Source organism: Poecilia mexicana, unplaced genomic scaffold, assembly GCF_051168715.1.
Source record: "Poecilia mexicana isolate PSO_F unplaced genomic scaffold, ASM5116871v1 scaffold_2, whole genome shotgun sequence".
Lineage (NCBI taxonomy): Eukaryota > Metazoa > Chordata > Actinopteri > Cyprinodontiformes > Poeciliidae > Poecilia > Poecilia mexicana.
Window position 1 is genome coordinate 44774157 of NW_028263371.1, and position 24508 is coordinate 44798664.

General features: G+C 38.7%; 1 protein-coding gene across 1 annotated transcript; it reads left to right on the forward strand.

The window, feature by feature from the left end:
• Positions 1-4875: 4875 nt before the first annotated feature.
• marchf4bl (membrane associated ring-CH-type finger 4b, like) lies at positions 4876-24301 on the forward strand. Its single transcript, XM_088001543.1, has 4 exons — positions 4876-5579; positions 17323-17478; positions 19394-19586; positions 22480-24301. The coding sequence occupies exons 1-4, from the start codon at positions 5130-5132 to the stop codon at positions 22899-22901; spliced, it is 1221 nt and encodes a 406-aa protein (XP_087857669.1). The 5' UTR covers positions 4876-5129; the 3' UTR covers positions 22902-24301.
• The last annotated feature ends 207 nt before the right edge of the window (positions 24302-24508 follow it).

A 24508-nucleotide genomic window follows, 5' to 3' on the forward strand; every position in this document is an offset into this window, starting at 1 on the left:
AAGGCGTTTTCCAGCATTGTTTTCAGTTTAAGAAAAGTGTCGTTTAAAACAAACAACTTGTGTTTCCTCCCTGAAGCTTTTGCCTTTGGGTTTATTTCTCTTGAGAGTCCAGTAGCTTAATGTCTGATGAAGACAGTGAAAATGCTCAGATTTGCACATTACATTTTATTTTATTATATGTTCTTTATTGAAGATTTGTTTTACTTTCTATATCTATTTTGTGGTTTTGATTGTATGTTGGACGGACCAGTTGTCTGTTATGAATTATGATAGAAATTACTAATTAAACTAAAATAACTCAACTGAGTAACCTTCTAGAATATATTAGAAGTCAGTTTCAACTGCATTCAGTAAAGTACGAAAACATACAAAATTTCTTTACTCGTAAATAGCTAGTAGTCAATACACAAAACAGCCCTGTTTCTGGCTAAAACTTTATGAATGGCCAAGATATTGCATAGCATCTTTTTTAGTTGGGTTTAGACATTACATATTTTGACTTTTTTCTTCTCTGGGTTTCCATTCTGTGCACCTGAAATGATTTTTGCTCTTCCTTTTTAACTTTCAGTGGCAACAAGGTATATTTTTTACAACTGGTAGCAGCTGATTAGCCTCTCAGAAGCTCAAATAACCCCAAATCCTAGAGGCGATTAAAAGTGCATAAAAACACCATATTAAGTAACATAACCTTTTTCTCACTGCTTTATATTAAATCTGACTCAACTTCAGGTCAGTTAGGATTCCGAAGATAATTTCTATTGGCTATATGCTGGAATAATTACATTTTTGAAGGATTTTTATAAACTTCAGATTTAGGATTGCATACAGACATTTTCTTATTTGGTACCAGTTTTTTTTTTTTAATAGAATGCCTGGGGTCAAATGTTTTGGGTTTCCTTCTTCAACCTTCTGCAATAGTTTGCTGTAATTTTGGCCCATTCCTCTGGATAAAACCGGTGTAACTGAGTCACGTTTTTAGGTCACTGTGCTAGAAATCTGAAGAACCAAGGGATGACAATGTACAGTACTTAAAAATATTAAGGCAGAGTAAATAAAACTATAACTTTTGCATAGATGGGTGATCATAAAAACTGAATACTTGTGGAGTTGTCTGATTTGTTTCTAAAAGTTAAAAATAATCAGCAATTGAGGTTATTTTCAGCTTGTATTTAATCAGGGACCACTTTAGACTCGAGATGTTATGTAAGAGCAATCAGTTGCACTCTCCCACCAGAGCAGAAAACCAGCATGAGTAAGCTCTCTGTGTGGCAGTTTACTGTTGGTCCTTCATTAATGTTCGCAGCCTGATGGCTGTTATATTTGAATTCTCCCACAGAGTTTTGCAGAATGGTACAGTACAGCTACAGGTGTTAATGGCTCCCCCTCTGTGTCCTCCTGGCCTCTTCAGCACTCCTCGCAATGCTAACTTTTTTAATTAACCAATTTTCGCTCTTTGTGAAAAGTGAAGGTTGCAAGTTACACCAAAATGCCTTTTTTGAGGACAATTTCTAGGTTGTTCTAAAAACAATGTACAATCTTCACTTGGGTTCAGTTCTTAAAGTGACGTAGCTGAACTAAATTTACTGAATTACAAAACACAAATCCAAAACTTGTAACCAATTTTAGACCAATTTATTTAAGGATGGCCTCATAACAGTAACAAGGTCTCAGGTTCTGATTCATTCAACAGTTTGGTCGTTATATGTCTCTAAACTTTTGTGAGTTTATGTCCTGTTAGGCGGTGATAACATGGCCAGAATTTGTGTCAGCTCTCTTTTCATAACAGCAACCTGCTTACTTTAACATGATAAAAAAAAAAACGCATCCTTGTTCACACTATCATATCCAAGCATACCAGATCTCCTGCAGGGATATGTGTCATCTAAGACATTTTGTAGAACCATTTTGTAGATTTCGTGCCAAGCATTTGACTCAGTAACTGCTGACATTTAGAACCTTGCTGACTTTAAATGTTTAGCAGGACTTCAGAGTTACTACATTGTGAACATGCATGAGGTACTGGAAGAGGGACCCTGTATTAGATAAATGAACAAGTTTGTGATATTTTCAGATTTTCCACACCAGATGGTCGAAAGGGACTTTCACTTTCTGTAGAGTAGTTCAGAATACTTTCTGTTTTTGTGTTTTTCTGAATATCAACAGCAAAACGTTTATTTTACAATATCCAAAGAGTTTGACATCAAGGAGAGGGATTGTATTAAAATCCAATAGTTATACTTTACTGATAGAAGTTAGTTTGTAACTTTTTGATATTTAAGTATAACACACAGTTTCAGTGGCTTTGGGACATTTGTGACTCAGATTAAGACAGAAAAACTTGTAAAAAACCTGCCTTTCACAAAATGAAACATTATTGACTACAGCATGCAGTCTTTGAAAAAAAGACAGCATGCTGAAAGAAACAAAGGCATGGCAGCATAAACACTACTGACTGAGATATGTATGGTCTAGACTATATTCAATTAAAAAATGAATCCATTCATTGAAAACTAAACTTTGAGACGTTATTGTATTTAGCTTCCTTTGCTCCAATACCTACAAATAACATCCAGTGCAGCAAATTGTCTTTCGAAGCAAGTAGAAAGTTGCTAAAATAAGTGCAGGGAATCAGTTTAATGTTATTTCCCAGCTGTTCTTCTCAGTCCATCTTATAGTCAAGATGTCTTAAGGTCCAGCATGCTGCAACTTTTAAATGCATTTCTGGTCCAAAGCCAGAATCAAATTGCTGAATTACTTTCTCAGAAGCCAATCACGTTCTACAGAGTCCAACTAATCTCTTGAGTATTCGATTAAGGTGTGTTGACACGGAAACATATGTAAACACTGTAGCCCACCAGCCCTTGAAGACTGGAGTTTGTTATCCCCTATCTCTGCTTTTCCTCACACCTGCTGACTGTTTATGGATTCAAGTAATCAATTTCCTAACATTTTAGCGACTCCGTTCAACTAGTTCAAGATCTTTCTGTTGTCATGCTTGTTGTCTTCCCTTCATCTTGCAGGTTGTTCTTTGTTTTATTCCTACTCCTCCAATTCATTTTGCAAGTTTAATTAAACACTCTTTACCATGGCCTGCCTGCCTGGTTTGGCCTGCTTCCTGCCTCCTTTTGAATTCTCCACTTGGATGTTTAACTGAGCACTGTCATGCTCATCACCTAAGAGCAGAAATAGTACCACAACTACATACCTACCAAGACATGGCCTTGCATTTCATTTCATCAGCAGTTGAGGAATCTTTTGTTGAAGACACATAAAATACAGGTCAATCCTGGAAGACAATCTGTTAAAAGCTGCAAAAGAGTTGAGACTGGGGCAAAAGTTGACCATTCAGGTCTGTCTGTCAGACAAAACTGCAACAAAAAGTTCATGAAATTTTGTGGATGTAATGTGACAAGCGGGAGGAATGAATATGTTTTTGCAAGACACCAAAAATCAAAAAGAGCATGTTGAGGACGGAGACTGACTGGAAAGCCAAATACATATCATGATATATCCAGGCCTTAAAGCCAGAAATGAATTCCAGCATCTTTCTGTCAGTCAGGCTGTTGCAGTGTTGCAGTGTTTTTCTGTTATTGCCGAAATCTCCCTGTTTGTTTCTTCTTCTCCTGCCTGGTTGCCACCCGCTGGTTACACTCTTCATCTGTCATCCCAGAGCCCATCAGACTGGAGCTCAGGTGTCAGCTCCCATCAGGTGTCTGTAAACATCCCAAATGTACAAAGTAGAGGAAACCGGCTACACATCCATTTTTAATGGCACATAGACCATGAAGGCAATGAGATCTAGAGATGTAATTATTTTAGATTGGTGAGATTGCTAAGTAAAACAGTTGTATTTCGTAATTAATCCAGCTAATTGTCGATTTTGTTTTGATATTAGAGGTTGTAGATGGATTACATCTAATCCTTTTAGTGTAATCAGATTGCCTACAATCAAGGAATTGCATATATATTACATTTAAAGAAAGATCAAAAGCCACCAATAAACATACACCCATGTCTGTAATCCAGCCCTTGGATGTAAAGAAGTCCCTTTGTTTAAAAAAGCTACAACATACAGAAAACAAGTCCAGGCTAATTATGCATATTCCTGTTTTTTTTTATTTTTTTGCACAGTTGTAGTAATGAGTTGGCCGCTTGCATCACTGTGCGGCGGTGACGTGCGGCGTCTGGGAGCTGTCCCAGGAATAATGGTGCTGAAGCTGCAGCACCCATCCAGCAGCCAATGATCACAGGAGGATCCGGGGGCTCTGTGCGGACGCTTTTCACCCGGAGCAGGACGGTCCGACAGCCCGGGTGGATTTTTTCACCCCTTTATACCGGATGGATTTAAACCCCCCTCTGGTTCAGTCCTCGGATGCGGCGAGATTTGATGATTTGGGAATGTAAATGCTTCCCGGTGAGACGTGCAGCTGAGACCTGCAGTCTGGATGAAAATCTGTGAGGGAAACAGAGAAATTGCGGATCGTGTTGCTTGAAATCGGTGTATATTTCCTCAGGTAAGACCGAATCTGCTTCCCAAATATGGCAAACCATCGGTTGACTTAATTTGGTCAGAAAGCCTTGCAAGACATCGACATCACTCTGCTGGATTAAATCGCAGGGGCTTTCTCTGTGAGAAATGTTTTAATTCAAAGATCAAGTGCTTAGTGTTTTGTTTCCGATTCTGTTTCAAAGGCAGATTGTGAATCAGGAGGGATAAGCCTGTCCATACAGTTCATGTTGTAGCAGACAGTTTTAATTACGAGGCCATGAAAGGAGGTGAAAATGTAGCTTTATGAAATAAATTCATGTTTCCATATGTCTAATATTTAAATTTTCTCTTTTAGATGTTTCATTCTCATGGACCTAATGGCTTCAGACACTTGTTTGCATCGATGGGATTTATTTCCATTTTCTGTTTACATCTTCGCGGGAAGACAATAAAAGTCCAACCTTTGGAATAGTGATCCGATTCAGAATAACATAAACTAAAAGAGCTCATTTAAACCCCGACAACCCGCGTTTCATCCAACCACGCATGCAAAGGTGTTTGCTTATGCCGGGGACACAAACAGCACTCGTCTTCCAGCACCTCGGCTCGGTGCTGTGATCTTCTGGCCGGACACAGCCCGATGCAGCGCAGCCGGGGCATGCTGAAGAGCCGCTGCTGCGTCCTGCTTGGTGACCTGAGGGTGCTCCTTCTCGGGCCACGGGCACCGCCGACACCGCTGCCTCCGCTGACCCCCATGAGCGGCCAAGCTTCGGAAAGCCATGAGGCGAGCGTCACCGTCACCGTCCCCGACAACAACAACACCCTAACGCGGAGCCACCAGCAGCAGCAGCAGAACGGAGGCGACCGAACTGTGCCGTCTGCGGCCGGAGCCGCCGGGGCCCCGGGCGGAGAGCGGCCGGTTGGGGGCTGGGTGGACGCCGCCGAGCTGTCCGCGGCTCTTCGCGGCTGTAGCAGCTCTTCTGATGACTGCTCAAAGGGGAAGCTGGAGGAGAGGTTCTCTCTTACCAGCTACACGGAGAGTGGCTTCAGGACGCCTGTCTGCAGGATCTGCTTCCAGGGACCAGAGCATGTAAGTCCTGGGAAATATGCTCCTCTTGATCAAAGCAGGATTAACACCCTCTTTGGGCGCCTGCAGGCGATAATACTCGGGGATCCGGCTTAATTACATGAATACATCTGAAGTCTTCCATAGGGTCCTGTAGCAAATATATTTACCACCTTGCAGATTTCTCCTACTTCTCCCCTTTACTTGCACTTGTTTCAAATAATCACAATATAGATTTGTCTTTAAATTCCCTTTTTTGTAAAGGTGAGTTCATTAGATTTCACTCGCCCCACCTAGCTCTGATTACTGTCAGACTTGAATCAATCAGTTTCCAACTTGGACCTGTCTGACAACATGAAGCAGGCACCACACCATGTGTCTAAAGAACCTGCAAAACCAATCGGTCACAATTAAAGGACTCCTTGCTATTGCAAATGCTTGAAGGCATAATTAGTTAATTGGTTTAGGTTGTTATTTTTTGAGAATTTTAGTCCTATTCATGTTGTCAGACCAATTCTATTCATTTGCTGAGTGGATAGAATAACTACATTCTTGTTTTTGCAATGAATTCTTGCAAAAATGAGAATTTGATGAATTCTCGTTTTTGCAGATCAAGTCACTGCCTTAGCGCTCTAGGCAGTAATCCTGGGTGTGATAGTGAAACTGAACTCAGCTTTCTAAAACATTGTGATTAAACTCAATTGGTTCCCATTTACCTTTTTTTCCCCATTGATGAAATAAAATCACCAAAAGGTTATTTTTGTATTTTCTCAGATTAACTTTGATGATCTAAAACAGAATAAATCTTTAAGGGGGATAAATACTTTCTAAGAACTAATTGTTATCCCTCTGCCCTGTGTTTCTCAGCAGTTAGTGTCACAATTATTTCTGCCGCATAAAAGCATAAAAATACATACTTCCTGGTTTGATAACGATTGCATAACATTTATGTGAATATTAAGTCACACTTGTATTAGAAGCCAGAACCGATGCTGTTCAGCTTCATGAAGAAGTGTCCCATTTCTCAGTGGAATATTGTCACCTGAATTAAGTGCTGGGAGATAGAGAGGAGGGGAAGGGTTTAGTAGAGCGGAAAGTCTAGATACCACTTTGACCTTTAACCTTCATTAATTCTACAGTTTTAAAGAGCAGTATGTCCAAGTTGTTTGTTTTGTGTTTGGGGAAAGCAAACAGACATGCCTAGCCCTAAATCTTTGCAAAAAAAAAAAAAAAAACATGCAAAAATAAAATGTCTCCCCATATAAACAATTAGAAATAGGCTGTGGTGTTTAAAAGTGCCAAGAACATATCTCCCACATCATCACACCTCCTCTACCAGTGTGAGGCAGGGTGTATCCAGGCTTCCAGATTGTTCATGGCGCAGGTGAAATCAAAACTCATTGAACCAGTAAATAGTTTTCCAATCTGTTACTGTCCAATTTTGTTGAGCCTGTGGGAATTAGCCTCAGCTTCCTGATCTTGACAGATGGGGGAGCCTTTGCGGTTTTCTCCTGTAGCCCATCTGGTCCAAGATTTGATGTATTGTTCTTTCAGAGATGGTATTCTGCATACGTTGGTTGTAATGAGTGGTTATCTGAACAAATGTTACCTGCCTGTCAACTAGAATTAGCTTGCCCAGTTTCAAGACATTTTAATCCTCAAAACTGAAGCTCACTGTATACTTAATCATGTTCCAGGCTGTTCTCCATACACCGGAGTGACAGTTGTGTGCGAAAACCTCAGGATCAGTTTCAGAATCAGTCAGATCAACTCGCCTGACATCAACAACCATCCAATATCCAAGGAGACTTCGATGCATTTTTTCCCCTATTCTGATTCTTGGTTTGAACAACAACTCATAGTTTTGCATATCCCTAAATGTTGAGCTGCTGTAAAATTATTGGGGTTTTTCATATTTTTATGGAGCAAGCAGTTGGAAAATTGTTCATAATAAAGTAGATTGTAGGACTTTAGTGCCAATTCACAACAAATGTCTATACAGTCCAATTCAGCCAAGATTTATTTGAAATTCAGATTATTTCATGGAACAATGTCATTGTTCTCTAGTTTGACTGGGTTATGAATGTTTCTTTACATCTTGCACTGATAGTTTGTGTTTCAAGCATTTTGCTTTGCTATTTTGGGAGTTAGGAGCCAAACGATGTGAAGATCACTGCTGTAGCAGACCAGAAAATCCACATTATCATCTCAAGTTGAGCAGAGTTCAAAGAAGGGTGAAAATGTTTGCAACATTGACACCTTTTGTAGAATAAACCACATATCTAATTAAGCTGCATCACTGAATCACATTGCAGAGACTCAATTAAGAGCACAACAAAGCACAGCTGTTGCAATAAATACAGGTCTGTGCAGAAGCAGCTTAATGCTTGTCTTTTTTTTCACTTCTGGAGTTTACTAGCCTTGTTTTCTAGCCATGGGTCTGACACTGAAGTCTCCTCATTTGGCTCCACTGGCTGAGAAACAGTAGCACACACTTCCAAGATTGCAATGCTACTCAGTGTTCTCAGATTTGTCACTAACTTGTTTTACAGAAGCTGTTCATCAAATGAATAAAATATATTCAGTGGCTAGAAACCTCCCCGCATCGTTTTAACTTCACACGGGTTAGAATGTTCAGAGGATTCAGGTTTTTTTTTTTTTTTTTCTCTCTCTCTCTCGAGGTTTCGGGTTTACAGCTGCAACTTCGTTTCCAAAATAAAAAGAATAAAATTTACTTTTAATATCTTATTAAAGCAGCCACACAGCTCACGGTTTGCACTTCTGCCTCTTCTTATCCCACTGCATGGCTTGTAAAGATAGCTGCTGCTGCTGCTGGTGCTGCTGCTGCTGGTGCCGGAGGGATAATGAAAGACCTTGTCCTGCTGGCTGACAAGTGTGGAGGATACGCAGAGATGCAGAAACAACTCATTACAGTCAGACACATCAAAGCGTTACCTGCATGACAAAATCAAATAATACCTCCGCCTCGGCTCCTCATGTCCGCCACCCGCAACAGACAAATATTAATAATAATAATAAATATAACATGATGCTTGACAGCAGAAGGAAAGAGCATTCGGGTTAATCATGTTGCAGTTCTACACATTTGGAGCCGTATTGGTGATAATGTCACACATCATCAAACAGAGCAGGAAAAAAAAAGTGAGAGTAGGTGCCTGAAATAAAACATAAAAGTAGAAATTATAATTCCTGCAGAAATGGGTTAGCTGATCTGTTTAAGAGGCTGAGCTGAGCATTAGGAATATTAGAATAGCAAATGGTGTAAAAGGAATACGCAGAAGAAATCCCGTCAAAAACTGTGTCAGCAGTGGGTTAAAAGTAAGGATGCATAATTTACGTCTCAGAAAACCATAGCTTTTCACATGTACAGTATGGAAAAATTTATGTGATTTTCCTGTTTGAAGGACAGGCTATTGCCATTCCCATTTGAAAGTCACACTATGTGAAAGAGGATGAATTTACATGTGTATAAATTATTATAGCTTTATTAGAGAAATACCAGTGGGAAGAACATGTATGTAAAAAAAACATAGCCTTGCTTTTGAGCAGAGCGGACAATGTCCTTCAGTTTGAAGCAAAGCAGCATCTGATCAAAATGTCATGAAACCTGTGATGAAATATGTGTTGCTGCAATTTTCTAAAATCAGTAAAACACAATAAAAACTGAAATATGTGGTAATAACTGCTTTCATCCGTTTAAAGCTTGATTAGTGCATATAGCTGAACGTAAGAGGAGTAAAAATACATTTCAAAGAGCAAAATCTTACAGTGATTTAAAGGTTTACATGAGTTATTTATATGGAGACTTTGTTTAAAAAAAGTGGAATATTTTAAATACCTATTAAAGTGATATAAAGTAGACTACAGCTATTATATTCTCAACATAGTTGAATGTTTTGATATTTGAATAGTTGAAATTACCCAAAGATTGTCAAAGTAAAGCCATGAGAAAAACATGTTTGCTTTTTCTCTATACTGAAATATTTTAAATCAACAATCATTTCAATATCAGACATAGAGTGAATAAAAAATGTAGTTTTCAAATCACAATTTTATTTATTGATAGAAAAACAAACTGTTAAAACCAACCCGGCATATCTGAATAAGCAAATCATAAAACAGCAGAGTTAATTCTTTTTTTTTTCTTCTTCTTTTATGGGAAACCTGAAGAGCTGCAGAATCAAGAAATCAGCATGAAATAAGCACAAATGTCTCAAAAAATAGCATGTCTTCTAACAAATTTCAAGAACAGATGACAAATTCATTGACATCTTTTGGCCTGGAAACTGTTACAAAGCCTCTTTGAAGGCTTTTGAAATTCGGTGAAGCTCAGTGAGATCCAATATCCACAAATAGAGAAAGCATGGAAGAGTGGCAGACCATTTAAATTGCTCTTAGAAAACTTGCCTGAGTTAAGGCCAGTATTTATGAAAAATGGCCTTTTATGCGTCTTCCAGGCACATAGTGCAATTTTAAAGCACAATCAAGCAACTATATTACCAGTTGTTATATAAAAAAAGATAAATATCAGACATGATTTAAAATAAATTTCAATTTAATTGAGCTTCTTCCTCTTTTAGAAGCTCCTACAACAATGCTCCTACATTATGCTGTTTACAGCCGTTTCAGGAGTGATGAGCTAAGCAGACTTGCAGCTCCACTGGGTGTTTGCTAATTGTTGCAGCCGCTAGTCTGGAGGAACCTGAAGGCACGGGCGAGGGGTGCTCTGTGAGGTGGAAGCTCGACTTCAGACTGCAGCTCCTTATAGAAGCAAACATTCAGGCACCCTCGAATCGCTGCCATGGGAAATTAAACAATTCCTCAAGCACTCATAAAAGAAACAAAGTAATACTCCAGGTATGTTTTTGGTGAGGGAATAATGACATATTGTGACACACAGCTGTAAAAAGTCAATTTTACATAATACCCCCGCCATTAAATTTAATTGCGATGTTGTGGCATGACTTTACACCGATAATTTATTCTGTGAGGGAATTAAAACAGTTCTACAAAGAAGAGTGGGCCAAACAGATGCTTGACTGCAGCTGTTGCCACCAAGGTTGGCAAAACCGTTTGTCAGGGTTAGTTGTAAATTACTTTTTCAAAATGGGCTGGGTTCCTTTGGAGAGCTTTCTCGCTTAGTAAATGAAATCATAATTTAAAAAATATGTCTTATATGTGCCTTTATCTAATCACACCATTTGGCTTAGTATCTAAAGCAATTAACTTTGTCAAGAAAAGAAATCTTTAAGGGGGCAAATACTTTTTCACAGCACTGTAGTTGAGAACAGGGGAAAGTCTCAGCTGCTGAAGGATCTCTACCGTGTGGGACTTTTACAGCATTCTCACAGTAAAATAAGAAAGAGTCTCCGATAAATTGGTTACGCTTTTTGGCAGCGCTTTTGAGACCACCCCGAAGAAAATGTCCCACCTCATCTGTTCAAAGAAAATATCAAGAAGCAAGACAACCGAGGTGAAGAGCAGAACTTCTGATCTGAATGAGCCTCATTGTTATTTCTCCTTTGACTCAGCAACAGATTCACTGTATCACTTCATGTTCTTTCCACTGTGTATAATCTCTTGATGTGTCATCTCCTAATTACTACAACACCAATTTTGCATATCAGTCCACCTCTGGGCTCAGCCTTTGTAATTATTACTGGCATGAGGTCCATTATGAGACTTAGAGACAAGGCGTCGTCATTGTTTTCTTAGAAACTCCACAGATAGTCGGCAAGACTCTGCACTGCATGCAAAGTACCGTCTTGCGAAAAATCGCAGTATTTCCCATGGCCTCCTCCAACATGTCTCATTAAGGCTTCCCAGAAACATCGCAGCGAGTCGATAGCACTTGATTTCATTGCATCCCATCAATATGCATGTTTTTATCTTCCTTTTTCCTGCCGTCCGTGAGTTGTTGCTTTGGGTGGAGTCCAGATATGGATCTGCTGAGGTGTAAAGGAGAATGAGACTCCGCTCGGAAAGAGAGATGAGTGCGCTCTCTGTGTATCCCTGTATGTTGCAAGCAGTACTGGCAATATTTATCTGCTTTTTTTTTAAGCCTCTAGGATGTCACCCAAACTACGTCAGGTGGTATCTGATCTGACAGTCCACCTCCAAAACACTTCCATCTTCACGGCTGAGACAGTCGACACAGAGTAGAGAAGACGCAGGTTTTTTCCTCCAACATCCCACTAAGAAAGGGCCTTGAATGTCTGACAGAGGAAGCCACTGAAAGATGATTGCATTCTGATTTAATATGACACCACTGAATGAAATAAGCTTGTGTAATAGCTCCCCTCTATTTTCCATGAGGTAAGCCTTACAGTTTGAATTCTGCTGTGATAATGGGTAGTTTCGACTTTCATTTTCTATCTGTCAGAATATTAAAGTTGTAAAATGCAGACTTTAAGAGTTTTCCTGTCAAGGTGACAGAGGAACAGGTACGTTTCAAATGGTTTTCTTTCTAAAGGCAGGCAAACCTGAAATAAATGCCTGGTTTAAGATCAGTAATGTACAAGTTTAAAGGAAATTACCCAATTCAATAACTGGGCATTTGACATGTCCTTCTGTGATCCAATTCTGCAGAAAATTTGAGTAGTAACATTTTTCACGCAAATATAGCTGTAGTATATAAGTTATTCGATTTAATCTGAAAAAAAAAAATACTATGCATTGCAGAAGTGTTTAAACTCACATATAACCACAAACTGTAAAAGGGTTTTAAGTGATAGACAAACACAAATGAGTGCATTAAAGGAAAACGATACAAGGTTTAACCGGGTTTTTTTTTTGTTATGTATTTTACAAATTGCATCAAACCTATATACTATTTGCAGAACTACTTTTGTTGAAATTTTATCTTTTTAAAAATACATCTCCTCCTGCTTTGCACACATATAGACTAAACATTTTTGGTCCCATACATGACTCATGTCAACCTGTGTTTGGGATTAATAGTTGTGCTATCTGTAGATTTTTCCCAACAGAGCTGTGAATCTCTGCAGCTCCTCCAGAGTGAGCCTAGGCCTCTTGGCTGCTTTGCTAAATGATGCATATGTTTCCAGTTGTTTTATTCTTGTACCATCTTCAGTCGATGGATTGAATAAGGCTCAGAATGATTGTGATATTGTTTTCTAATCTATCTCTGCTTTAAAGTTCTCCACATCTTCATCTCTCACCTTCAGCTGTATTCTTTGCTCATGTTGTTGCTCTTTGTTCTCTAATGTTCTCTAGCAAGCCTCAAAGGCCCAAAATTAAATTACAAACAGACATCACATTTAGATGCACTGGGTTTTGATTAGGGCCATCAGAGTAAAGGGGATTGAAGAGAAAGATACAAATGCATGCCAGACTTAGTATTTTCTTCATAAAACTCCAGTAAAATCAGTCAAAGCTTGTTGTAATGTGACATAATGTGGAATACTTATAAGGGAATCGCTCTGTTAGCCATACAGTTGGATGCATTGAAAATTCAAAGGCGTAGCATTCTTCTTTCCATATGAGCGGATGGTTGTGTTCCTTAAAAAACATGAAGCGCATTTCAACCTGTTATTTGTTCTATTTAGGGAAAGGTCAGTGAGAGGCCTAACAGGGGGTTCTTTGTTGCTTTCTTGCAGCATTTGCTTCATCCCAGCCTACGCTTTCAGACCTGACCTTAACCTGGATCATGTACAGAAAGAACTATCATTTTTATTGCTTTTAACCAGAAACAGAGCAATTGTTCTGGAAAATCTTTGACTGAATCACGCATATTTAAACACTGAGGAATATGTACATGTGTGACAGGTCCTTATGTTGTCCTTCTATTATTTCTAGCGTATGTTGAAACTATAGGATTTCTTGCTTGTCTAGAAAAGAAGAATAGGCTTTCATTCCTAAATCTTATCAGGAATAATGCACTTGGAAAACATGTTTTCCAGAGCGCAAAGAGAGGCCTTAAGGGTCAAGTTGGCATCATTATTTTTATATGGCCTTCCAGCATAGAGGCACTTTGTATGCTAGCTGTACGCAGGATAGGATGCTCAGCCATTTGTTGGGAATGGGAGATAAACAAGTTACATAAACACTTCACTTCTTTTTTTTTATTATTTGTGTTTGGGGAGGTAAACAGACTGAAGATGTTAATGTATAGAGCTGGATGAGAGGCCTTTATTTTATTTCTATAAATGTCACCGTTCTCATAAAAATGTCAGTGTGAGCAAAGGTGAAATTTTATGATCTACATTTTAATTTATACTTTTCTGGGCTCACTTTTTCTTTTGTTTTGTAGACTATTAAAATCCACAGAAGAATCGCTTTTTTAATGTTTTATAGAATAAATGCCTGCAGCCTGGATATTATTGGCCATTATAAAAATCACTTTAGGTCAGTTTCTGTGTGAGCTAGTATATTATACTACAGTTTTCCTCAGCTGGAGTTAATAGAGTTCACTCGTATTGATTCCAGGCTCTTATGTGAATAGCCCAACCTAATTTATTTTCATCCCATTATATATCCATAGCAATACGAGCTAATTTTATACGGAGAAAATTAGATGTTCTGGGTTGTTTTGGGATAATGCAGCACAGGGAGGTGGAATAATGCAGCCAAAGAAGTGCATTTCCTGGATGCATTTCCATTTGATCAGCAAAAGGACAGTAAGTTACCACTTTCTGCATGTGTCGGCTATGATGCCATGTTTGTTATCGGACTCCCCTGCCTTCTCCAGCCACTGTTGTATAGGAGTGATCCGGGTTTCAGCTCTTGGCTGCAATCGGGCCAGTCGCAGCGAGCGGCCCGAGTCCCACTGGACTCGACAGAAGTGTTCTGGTGCTCCTGCCAATACACTCCCACCCTGGCCATCTGTGGATGAGCCTTTTCTCCTGCAACTCACTCGATTTTCCTCTCTTCCCTTCAAACCGGGGTGCTGCTCCATCTGTCGGAGATGTCAGCACAATAATGGGGAAATATTTTGGAAACTTGCAGATTTATTTTTTTTCTATTTTTTTTGTGGGTGTTTCTGTTTCAATCTTTCTGCTCGTTATAGACAGGAAGAGGAAATGCGGCGTTAACCTCAGAATTTAATACCTCAGCTGAAAGAAGAGAGAGGAAGGGGGATTTGTTACATCAGACAGGGTGGGCTAATTTATATGTTTATTCACTACATGTCCCTTCTTTGCCTTGTTAAGATGAAAACCCCAGAAAGAAGCATTAATGTATAAGCTTTTAGCTTTTTTTAAAAGTATTCTCAGGGTATGGTATGACTTTAATGGGTACATTTAATTTTTTTAGATCATAATGAATGTCAAGATTGGCATAGTGCCTTGCAAATGTAGTCATACCTCTTGAACAGTTTACATTATTTTAATGTTACAACTACAAATCTCAATGTCTTTCATTGGGATTTTAGCCAGTGAAACGACAAAAAGCAGTGTATAATTTTAAAGTAAAAAAAAAAAAAAAAAATTCAAAAGTATAATAATGCACTTGCATCCAGCCCCTTTCACTCTGTGATCTCTAAAGAAAATCTAGTTTTCTGTGCAGGTTTTTCTGCAAACAAAGTCTCTGGTTTGCCTCCATTAGCACTGAACATCTATGTAAAAAACATCTCTAATTTATGATGAAACACTGGCAGCTATGGTTGCCAGAATTATGCTGTATTTACATGATAAAATTCCAGTATTTAACCATAAATAAGAAATATTTTCTTTTTTTTCAGTGTACAATTTGTCATTTTTGTCCATTCTTCTTTGCAAAGTAGGTTAAACTTAAACTGAAAGTGGAACAGCAATTTCTAGAATAGATATTATTGTTTTCAGTCTTCAGCCAGTAATAACTTTTTTTTTTACCAGTATTGTTTTGTGCTTAACACGTTCCATTGCTTTAGTCAGAAACAAAAATAAATACCTGACCACCATAAATAATTTTTCAAAAGATGTCCACATGTCCTAAGCAATGTAAAAGAAATATAAAAAGGATGCAGTAACCTGGTTAAATATGTGCCAACCCTTAAACTAAGACTCCTTTTACTTCAACTTCAGGATTTTGTCTTTTTAAATTCAAACTTACCATCAATTACCATTATAGTGAATAATTTGAAATTTGGCTCAGTTTTCATACTGGGATTCCCATTACTCTTTTCCATATCCATTATTTGACAAAACCACAGAGTGCAGATGGGCTACAAAGGAACAAAACACTCCCTATAGCTATGGTAAAACATGGTAGTGGCTGCATCATATCTGGGGCTTTTTTTTCAGAAGGAACTGTTTTTTTATTAGATTTTTTTGTTCAAATGGATGAAGATTTTGGTTTTTCAGCATCAGAGTGAGTCCAAACATATTTCAACATCCAGAAATATGTTCTGGATATATGTCCTGATATTTGTATCAGAACATATATCCGATACAAATATCAGGTTTTCTCATGAGAAAAGGTCTCATGACCTTTTCTCACGAGAGAAAAGGTCATGAGAGAAAAATTTATATTTATGTCGGACAGGAGAATTAAATATGAGACAGATCAGTGGTTTCCCCCTAAAGGGATCTATAGTCAAAAAGATCTCCATAATCTTAAACACTTAGAGAACTTTTACTTTTGGAAAACATTGTCAAGTCAAGATGTGTGATCCAGCCTTCAATCAAGCGAATGGATGAAACCAGGTTACTGTAGCTTTATTCTAATAGTTTTATTAGTTTTTCAGTTAAATTGTAGAGGATTTATAGTGGGAAATACTTAGAAAATGATTTATCATGGTCTCATTCTTTACAATAGCCTCTTTGGACCTATCAAATGTCATTTCCCCCTGCTGATGCTTGATCAAACTGGTTTCTGTCAAGTTGTATTTGAAATCATGAGGTACAATGTCTTTATGGAGACAATCCCTAAATCTCTTTCACTAGTTCTAATGCTTTGTCCAACACTTCGATCATTTAACGAGCTGCTGCATCAATGTACGTTTAGCACAGTGTTTTGCAGCTTAGTTGCGCTTTGAGTTTCCATTTAGCCTTCGGTGGTTAATCCTCCATCTTCAACAGTAGCAGTAATCAAGTATTTGCCTGTCAAGTAGGTGTAAGGCAAAGCTTTCATTTCACACCTGAATGGTGCTGCGGGCTGCGGCCTGCTTTGTGTATGGGAGTGTGTGTTCCTGTATCTAATGCACATTGAGACTCCTTGCAAAATCAATAAGCCAGAGTAAAGATATATATCTGTGTATGTAGTGTAATTCAGAATATCGTGTGTAGGCGGGTAACAATGGCGGAGTAAATAAGATGAGAGAACTAGTTGTTGTCTGGCTGTCAGTGATTACTGTAGGCAGTGTTTTCCTCTGAATCACAGGCATCAATCAAGCTTTACATAACAAGTAAATATATCATGTTTTAAATTTATCTACAGCTGATTTTTTTTCCCCCAGGTTATTCTGGGATCTCATAAATGTCTGGAATTTGACTTTAAGTCTGGAAAAATATGCATACAAAAAAAAAAAAAGAAAGAAAGACAAAGGAGTACATTTTTAACTTGTTTTCCATTATTTAATAATAATAAATAATTAAATTATTAAATTAAATTAAATAATAATTTAATTGAGAGTTTAGATTTTTCTGGAACTTACATTGAATTAAACCCAACCAAGTATTGTTTTTTTTTTTTTTACCTTAATGTCCAAAATGTAGAAGGAACAGCAAGAAAATAACCAGAAAAATGTGGTTCTTTGGAAAAGGAAAATCCACAGGATCCCTTCTTGACTGAGTGTTTGTCCCTGCAGGGAGAGCTCCTGAGCCCGTGTCGCTGCAGTGGGTCGGTACGCTGCACCCACCAGCCATGCCTCATCAAATGGATCAGCGAGAGAGGCTCCTGGGCCTGCGAGCTCTGTTACTACAAATATCAGGTCATTGCCATCAGCACCAAGAACCCATTACAGGTAAGGCTTGGAAGCAAAAAGTGCTACTGCGAAAGTGCTTTTCAGATTTGATCACATTCTCCTTAAATGCCTACCAGTCAGGGATTACTGGGAATAACTACAAACAGCGCCCTGACAAATATAATAAATACTAAGTATTAAAATATTTGTTTCCCCTCGTCTCATCATATTTGTCTTCATATCAAATTGTTTGTTGGATGTCAAGCTCGAAACTCCGTTTTGAGAGCTTGCATTGTAAAAAAAAAAAAAAAAGAAAGAAAAAAGAAAGAGGTTCAGTTCTAGTTTTGCTTTGATCATAAACCAAGGAGGGAAAAAAATGGGCTTTTTGAATTAAACAAGTCTTTCTCTCTTTGATCCTTAAAACAGAGAGAACACACTTTCCTCTCGGATTTAGCTTCTAGTGGTGTGACAAGAACGTTATTGAGGGAGTTTGTGGTAAGACTGATATCAGAAAGAAAGTATTCGACTGGGGAAACACAGTTCTGGTGGAAAGTTTAGACGCACTCGTTATGTGCATAAACATTATATTAATTTTGTAATAATTCTTAGATAAATGCTCCCTTGCAAACTGCAGAGAAACTACATCATTTTTATTCCCACCAACAAGCTTCTGGCATTGTTCTGATTGGACTTTTGATCGCTCTTCTTGGCAGAACTGTTTGAGGTTAATTAAACTGATTGGTTTTCTGGCTTTTAACCATAGTGCACACATTTTAAATAAATTGTAATGTCAAGCTAATTTTTAAGCTTAATGTTAACATCATTTATCAACCTAAAAACCAGTTTGGATTGTAGTTTGGCATCATTGTTCTGTTAGAGCATCCAATTAGATCCCAGTTCCAACAATCTGACCCAAACTGGTTAGCAAATTTAGGAACAATCCAGAAACTGCCAAACCTCAAGCAATAACCTCAAATACATAACACAAGGTTTCTGAAATTACTCTGACCTTTGCACTGTTGAAGCTCCAAGAAACAAACAGGCTCAAATAAGAGCTATCATTTATAGCAAGGAAAGTTGTCAAATATCCAGGCAGAATTGTGCCAGAGGCTTATTGACGGCTAGAAAAATGTTGGGTTGAATGAGCAAGTGAGGCAAAAAAGTAACTTAGATATCCCATATTATTAAATATTCAGGCGCACATGAGTGGTTGCATCTATAGCTTTAAGCCTAGATTCATAATTTCCACCCTGCACTCCTTTAGAAGGACGGACTTTTTGCTAAGTCGGTGGCTTGATGTGGTCGACTTTTTTTTAACCAGCTGGCATAATAAACTGAACTGTACTGCATTCATAACTTGGACTGAATTGGAAAATATTGAAATTTAATTGACTAAGTTTCTCTTTATGAAGGAATGTATCATGTATTTCTGTATGTAAAGAGGACGTGGTTGTTTCAGAGGACATTTGTTGAGAATTGGCTTGATAAAAAAAAACAAAAAAAAAACAGAGTTGAATTTAATTAAGTATCTTCCTGAAATAGCACCTTAAGTCATTTTTTTTAGCCAAAAGAGATTTTGGAAATAAATAAATAAATAAATAAATAAATAAATAAATAAATAAATAAATAAATAAATAAAAATCACCCCTTTTGTTAAGTGATTATTTTTTTAGACAGAAAAAAACCACTTTTGGCAAAAAAAAAAAAAAAAATACTTAGGACATTATTTTAGGAAGGTGATATGTTGTCTTCTTCTGTGAAAAAAATGAAACAAAATACACAAATGTTCCTATTATGAATGTGTGTAAATTTCTGACCTTACCTGTAACAAATAAATCTGACATTTCACTTTTGAATGAGTCATCATTTAAAAAGTGATTGTTGGTTTGCTCAGCTCTGTTTTAACGTTTTCCTCTGAAGTAAGAGGATCAGATAAAAACCAAAGCTCTGAGGTGTACTGTGTGTCCTCTTGCAGTGGCAGGCCATCTCCCTGACTGTGATAGAGAAAGTGCAGATAGCAGCAGCCATACTGGGTTCCTTATTCTTGATGGCGAGCATCTCCTGGCTGGTCTGGTCCTCTTTCAGCCCGTCGGCTCGCTGGCAGCGCCAAGACCTGCTTTTCCAGATATGCTACGGCATGTACGGCTTCATGGACGTCGTCTGCATCGGTGAGGAGCCTCACAGGAAGCCCTGATGTTTACTGTTCTTGCAGAAGTGTGAGACAGTGATTTAGAGTGATATTGAGTGCTTCCAGTCTGCTCGCATTAATCCAGGTGTGCTCAAGAGGCAGAAGTAAATACCACGCTTGTTCAGGCTGTAGCCAGTATTTGTGAATGCGGCAAACCATTTAAGCTATTGACAATCGATGGCATTAATCTATACAGCGCGCTCAGGTGCTTCGTATCCATTTGCATTGGTTAGTTAAGCATTGCATGGCCACGGTTACATATTTAATCTCGACATTAAAGATGAAAGTCTGCTGCAACAAACTTTGTATAATAAATTAAACATCAACACTAGATATTGAAAAATCTACTGAACTCCATTTTAATCTCTAATAAAAAGCTACAGCCTGAAACTCCAGGAAACTTTTGAAGCTTGCTGTGTACTGTCATAACATCAGAGGTAATAAGGCGCACCGAGGTGTCTATTCGCCGCTTTTTTTTTTCAGATTTTGAGTGGGTGTCCAAAATGAAACATATCCCATCTGTACTGTAAGCTGGCTCTCCGTCTTTTGCTGCTTGAGGGTCCGCGTGCTTTGGATGAATTCCACCTTAAGAAAACTCCAACTTGTGCTGCTGCAGCAGACAGACAGCAGGGAGAGGAGGAGGGGAAGGAGGAGATTGATTGTCTCCGGTTTGGTGGCGAGAATTGACTGCGCAGTCATTAACGTGGCACTTTACAGAGATTAACTTGTCACCTGGTAGACGTAAAAGAGGAGAGACCTGATTAGCCTCCATAGAGAGAGCAGGACAGAAGAAATTACTCGGATCTAAGGACCTAAGTAGTAATAATACATCATAACTAAGCTCTATTTTTTATGCAGAGTAGTAACACTTTATTACTCATCAATCACATTTATAGTCCGTCGCAAAGGTGTTCTCTGACTGTTTTATAATTATTATTTATTAGGATCTTATAGGCCAACACAAAGTAATGCATAATTGTGAAAGAAAAGGAAAATGGTTTTATTTATTTATTTTTTTAAAACAAAAATATCTGAAAGGTGTGTCACTCATTTGTTTTCAGTCCCCAGTACTCCTAACTCCTAAAATCCAGAGCAATCAAATGCCTTTAGGAGTCACTTAACCTTAAGAGAGTCCATCTGTGTGTAATTCATCGTCAAGATTTGTGAAGGCCTCAGAGAACACTGTGAACAAACAGCATCATATAAAGATGGGAACACAGAGAAGTTTATCCCAGAGTCTTAATGTTTCACAAAGTTACCATTCAATTTAAAACGTTTGAAATTGAGTATAGCGCCACTGGAAACCTAACATATCATTCCCGCCCATCTAAGCTGCCAAACTAGACAAGGAGAGTATTTGTCAGAAGTCCTCAGCTCAGGTGAATCTGTTGACAAGTTGCTTACTCAACAGATCTGGATTTTGTGGAAGAGCAACGAGAAGTCCTCTCTCTAGTTTTCCACAAGCCACGGAGAGCAGCACAGCAGGCAGGGCAGAAGTTGCTCTGGTCAGATCAGACCAGAATGTAACTTTTTGTTCTGCCTACGAAGCGTTAACTGTGGCAGAAATGTAACACCCCGAACACCCCAGCCCCTCAGTAAAACCTTGTGGTGGCAACAACAGCATGCTGAGGCGATGAGCTGATGGGAAGACGGGTGGTTTTAAATACAGGAAAATACCGCAATGCGATTTGTTAGAGGCTCACCTTCCAGCAGGACAAAAAACAATGAAAATTTAGCCAGAGCTAAAAAGGTTTAGCTCAGAAATGCTGATAAAATCGGGAGGCGCAATACAGCCATTAATTCAATGAATGATCCAGAGAAACACTAAGCCCAAATCTAATTGGGAATCTGTGACCACACTTAAAAACACTGTCCACTGACTCAAGATGAGCTCAGTGGACAGAGATGCTAATTTCTAGAGCTGCAAACATGGACCCAACCCAAAAGACTTTCAGTTGTAATTTCAGTGAAACTTGGTCCTACCAAGTATTGACTCAGAGGCTGAATACAAGACACACAACTCTTCTCAGATATTTGAGGATAAATTACACATGGGTGGACTCTATTTACTAATTAGCTTGTGGCACTTCTGAAGATCATCGGTTGCACTGCATTGTAATGAGGGATAATAGAGGAAAGCGGCCTGAATACAAATGCATTCTACACTTTTTAGACTTACTTGTGAAAATAAAATTTAATTTCTGTTGGTTTGTTGCATAAAACTGCAATAAAATTCTGCTAAATTTGTGGTTGTAATGTGACAAAATGCAGGATGGGGCATGAGGCCCTCAACGAGCAACATAAAAAATTAAAATACCATCAAAAAGTCATGAAAAATAGATTGAAGTAGTTAAAACATTTAAACACTCAATAACATCCTACTAAAGGATGAGCGCATACAAATAATTGTCTCTCATTAAAGGAGTGAAACTGCTCTTGTTCTGTTTACCTTTTCACCACTTGATCCAGCACATCCTCGGGGTCCAGGCAACTGCGGGCAAGACTGACTCCAATTTTCCAGATACTGAGTTCAATGAACATGAATCAATAAGCAATTTTGGGCCGAGATAAGACGTTATCGAACAACTGCAGTGAGCAGATGCATCGTTTTTACCGACCTAAATCCAAAACCGGTGATTGTTGCGGTGTCATAAGTTGCTCCGTGGCTTTACTTGATCGCACAAATAAAGATTTTATCTCGACTTTACGGCGAGGTGCTTGAAGAATGAGTGTGTTTTGTTCTGCAGCTGTGTCAGTTTATACTTTCTGCTGGCTTTACCACTGTGAGAACACTGCATGGATATCACTCTATGGTGTCATTAAGGCTGCAGCCAGACACTGACTTTATCTCACCGCCACTCTCCTTTCCACAGCGTTAATTGTCCACGAGGGACCCTCTGTGTTTCGCATCTTCCACCGCTGGCAGGCCGTCAACCAGCAGTGGAAGGTTCTGAATTATGACAAATCGCTGGACAGCGACGACCTGAAGGAAGCCGTGGTGGACAGGACTCTGTCTCAGCCCGGTCAGGGCTACCAGAACGGGATAGGAGTGTCCGCCTCCAACTCCTCCCTGATGGTGGTGGCCTCCACAGCCAACGGCTCCACTTCCACGGCCGTGGTGACGGCCACAGGGGAACTGGGAGCGCACGTAGACCCCGAAAGCGGCACCACGGTGCCAGACCAACACTGTCCCTACAACATCCTCCACCTACTCAGCCACCTGAGGCAGCCAGAGGCCCGCAGCCAACCCAGCAATAGCACAAGAGAGCTGGTCATGAGAGTCACCACAGTCTGAGCAGTCAGTTGAGGCCTTATTCCACACAATTCCACACAGAGCTGAAAGATTTCTGAACCAGCTGACAGTCAAAAAAAAAAAAAAAAAAAAAAACATAAAACAAAAAATAACAACAAAAACAAAACAAGTGCTGTCTTAACCGCACTGGATTGATATCATGTTCTTGTTTATTTTGAAATGCATCTTTAATGTCCTGACATTGATTGAATAAAAGTCAAAGTGGTTTGATTTGCAAACTGGTGGGGGAATAGTTATTTTCATCCCGAAGAAGCGCGTTTTTGATAAAACGGTGTGTTTTATCAAGACTGCAGCAGAAACAACACATATTTCACTTAGGCAAAAAGTAAAGGCCATGCAAAAAATAAAATGGAACAAAAAAGGAGTTTACTCAGTATTTAAAGTTATTACATCATGTCAAGCAAAGTGCAGAATGATGTAAAACAGATACAGCAAACATTTAGCCTTGACTGGTCTGTAAGGCAACAAAAACAAAATATGAAAGACAAAGGAGCACAATCCTCTGAACGGTGTTCTGTTATTATTTTTTTTTTTCATGAAACATGTCCTTGGCTTTGAATGGTGTTGGATCTCTGCAAAGGTAGCAGTAGACAGGATGAGGATTGTGAGGCAGTAGTTATTTATATTTCACAAAATGCTTTGCCATTCGAAAATAAATGTCTTTGAAAATGAGAAATTCAGACTTTTAAAAAACAAGTCATTTTGAAATAACTGAACTTAACTCAGAAATGTCTTTTTGGTGACATTGATAATAAGATGACATTGAATCTAACAATGTCATCTTATTAGATTGAAAAAATATTTTATCCAGAGTCTCTTATCGGAGGCAACCACAGCAGACCTGGTGGGAGCTAAACTGCTTGCAACCACATTTTCAGATGAGTTTTTTCCAAGACCTTTTTTTTTTTTTTTAAAGAGCTCACTCTTTATTTTGTAAATGAACGAAGCAGGCAGAAAGGCCTCCTTTTGTACCAACTAGTCTAAAAAAGCACAAAACAAGAGCGCATTCGTAGTGATCCTAAAACATCTGACAATGAAGTGAAACCTTAGTAAAGGAAGTAATCAACTGGTTTGTTTAATTACTTCAGCCTGTTTCCTGATTCTCATTTCTGCTGGTGTTACTTACAGTCCATTAGACTGACAGTCAGGCTCACATTTGGCACACAAAGCCAGTGTTTTTTTACCCCCTTCTCTTGGCTCTGAGATTCAGTTATGCTCTTTGATATTTCCTCACGGCTCTGGTTTCATGTCAGAGATCGGTTTTTATCTCAGGGGGCACCAGATCTCTGAAGCATGTAGCGGGAGGGAAGAAACGATGCTGAAAACATCCCCAAAGCAGAATACATTGATGGGGATGGGAAGAAACTGAGATTAAGCCTCACAACAAACTGCAAGAAAGATGCTTGCAATGTCCTTATTCTAGATAAATGTTCAGATTCTGATCTGGGTGCAACACTTTTGCAATCCATTTTCTGTTATTCTTCGTATTAATTATAAATGAAAGATGGTAAATGTATAGGAAGACAATTTTATAGATGGATGTGGGGAAAACTGGTACGGTTGTACTAAACTTTCCTTCTAAAAATGAT

Excerpts from the sequence above, each read along its gene's own strand:
- marchf4bl (XM_088001543.1), top strand. The coding sequence starts at position 5,130 with ATGCAGCGCAGCCGGGGCATGCTGAAGAGCCGCTGCTGCGTCCTGCTT. Across the intron at positions 5,580-17,322 it reads GCTTCCAGGGACCAGAGCAT|GGAGAGCTCCTGAGCCCGTG; the intron begins GTAAGTCCTGGG and ends TTGTCCCTGCAG. Across the intron at positions 17,479-19,393 it reads GCACCAAGAACCCATTACAG|TGGCAGGCCATCTCCCTGAC; the intron begins GTAAGGCTTGGA and ends GTCCTCTTGCAG.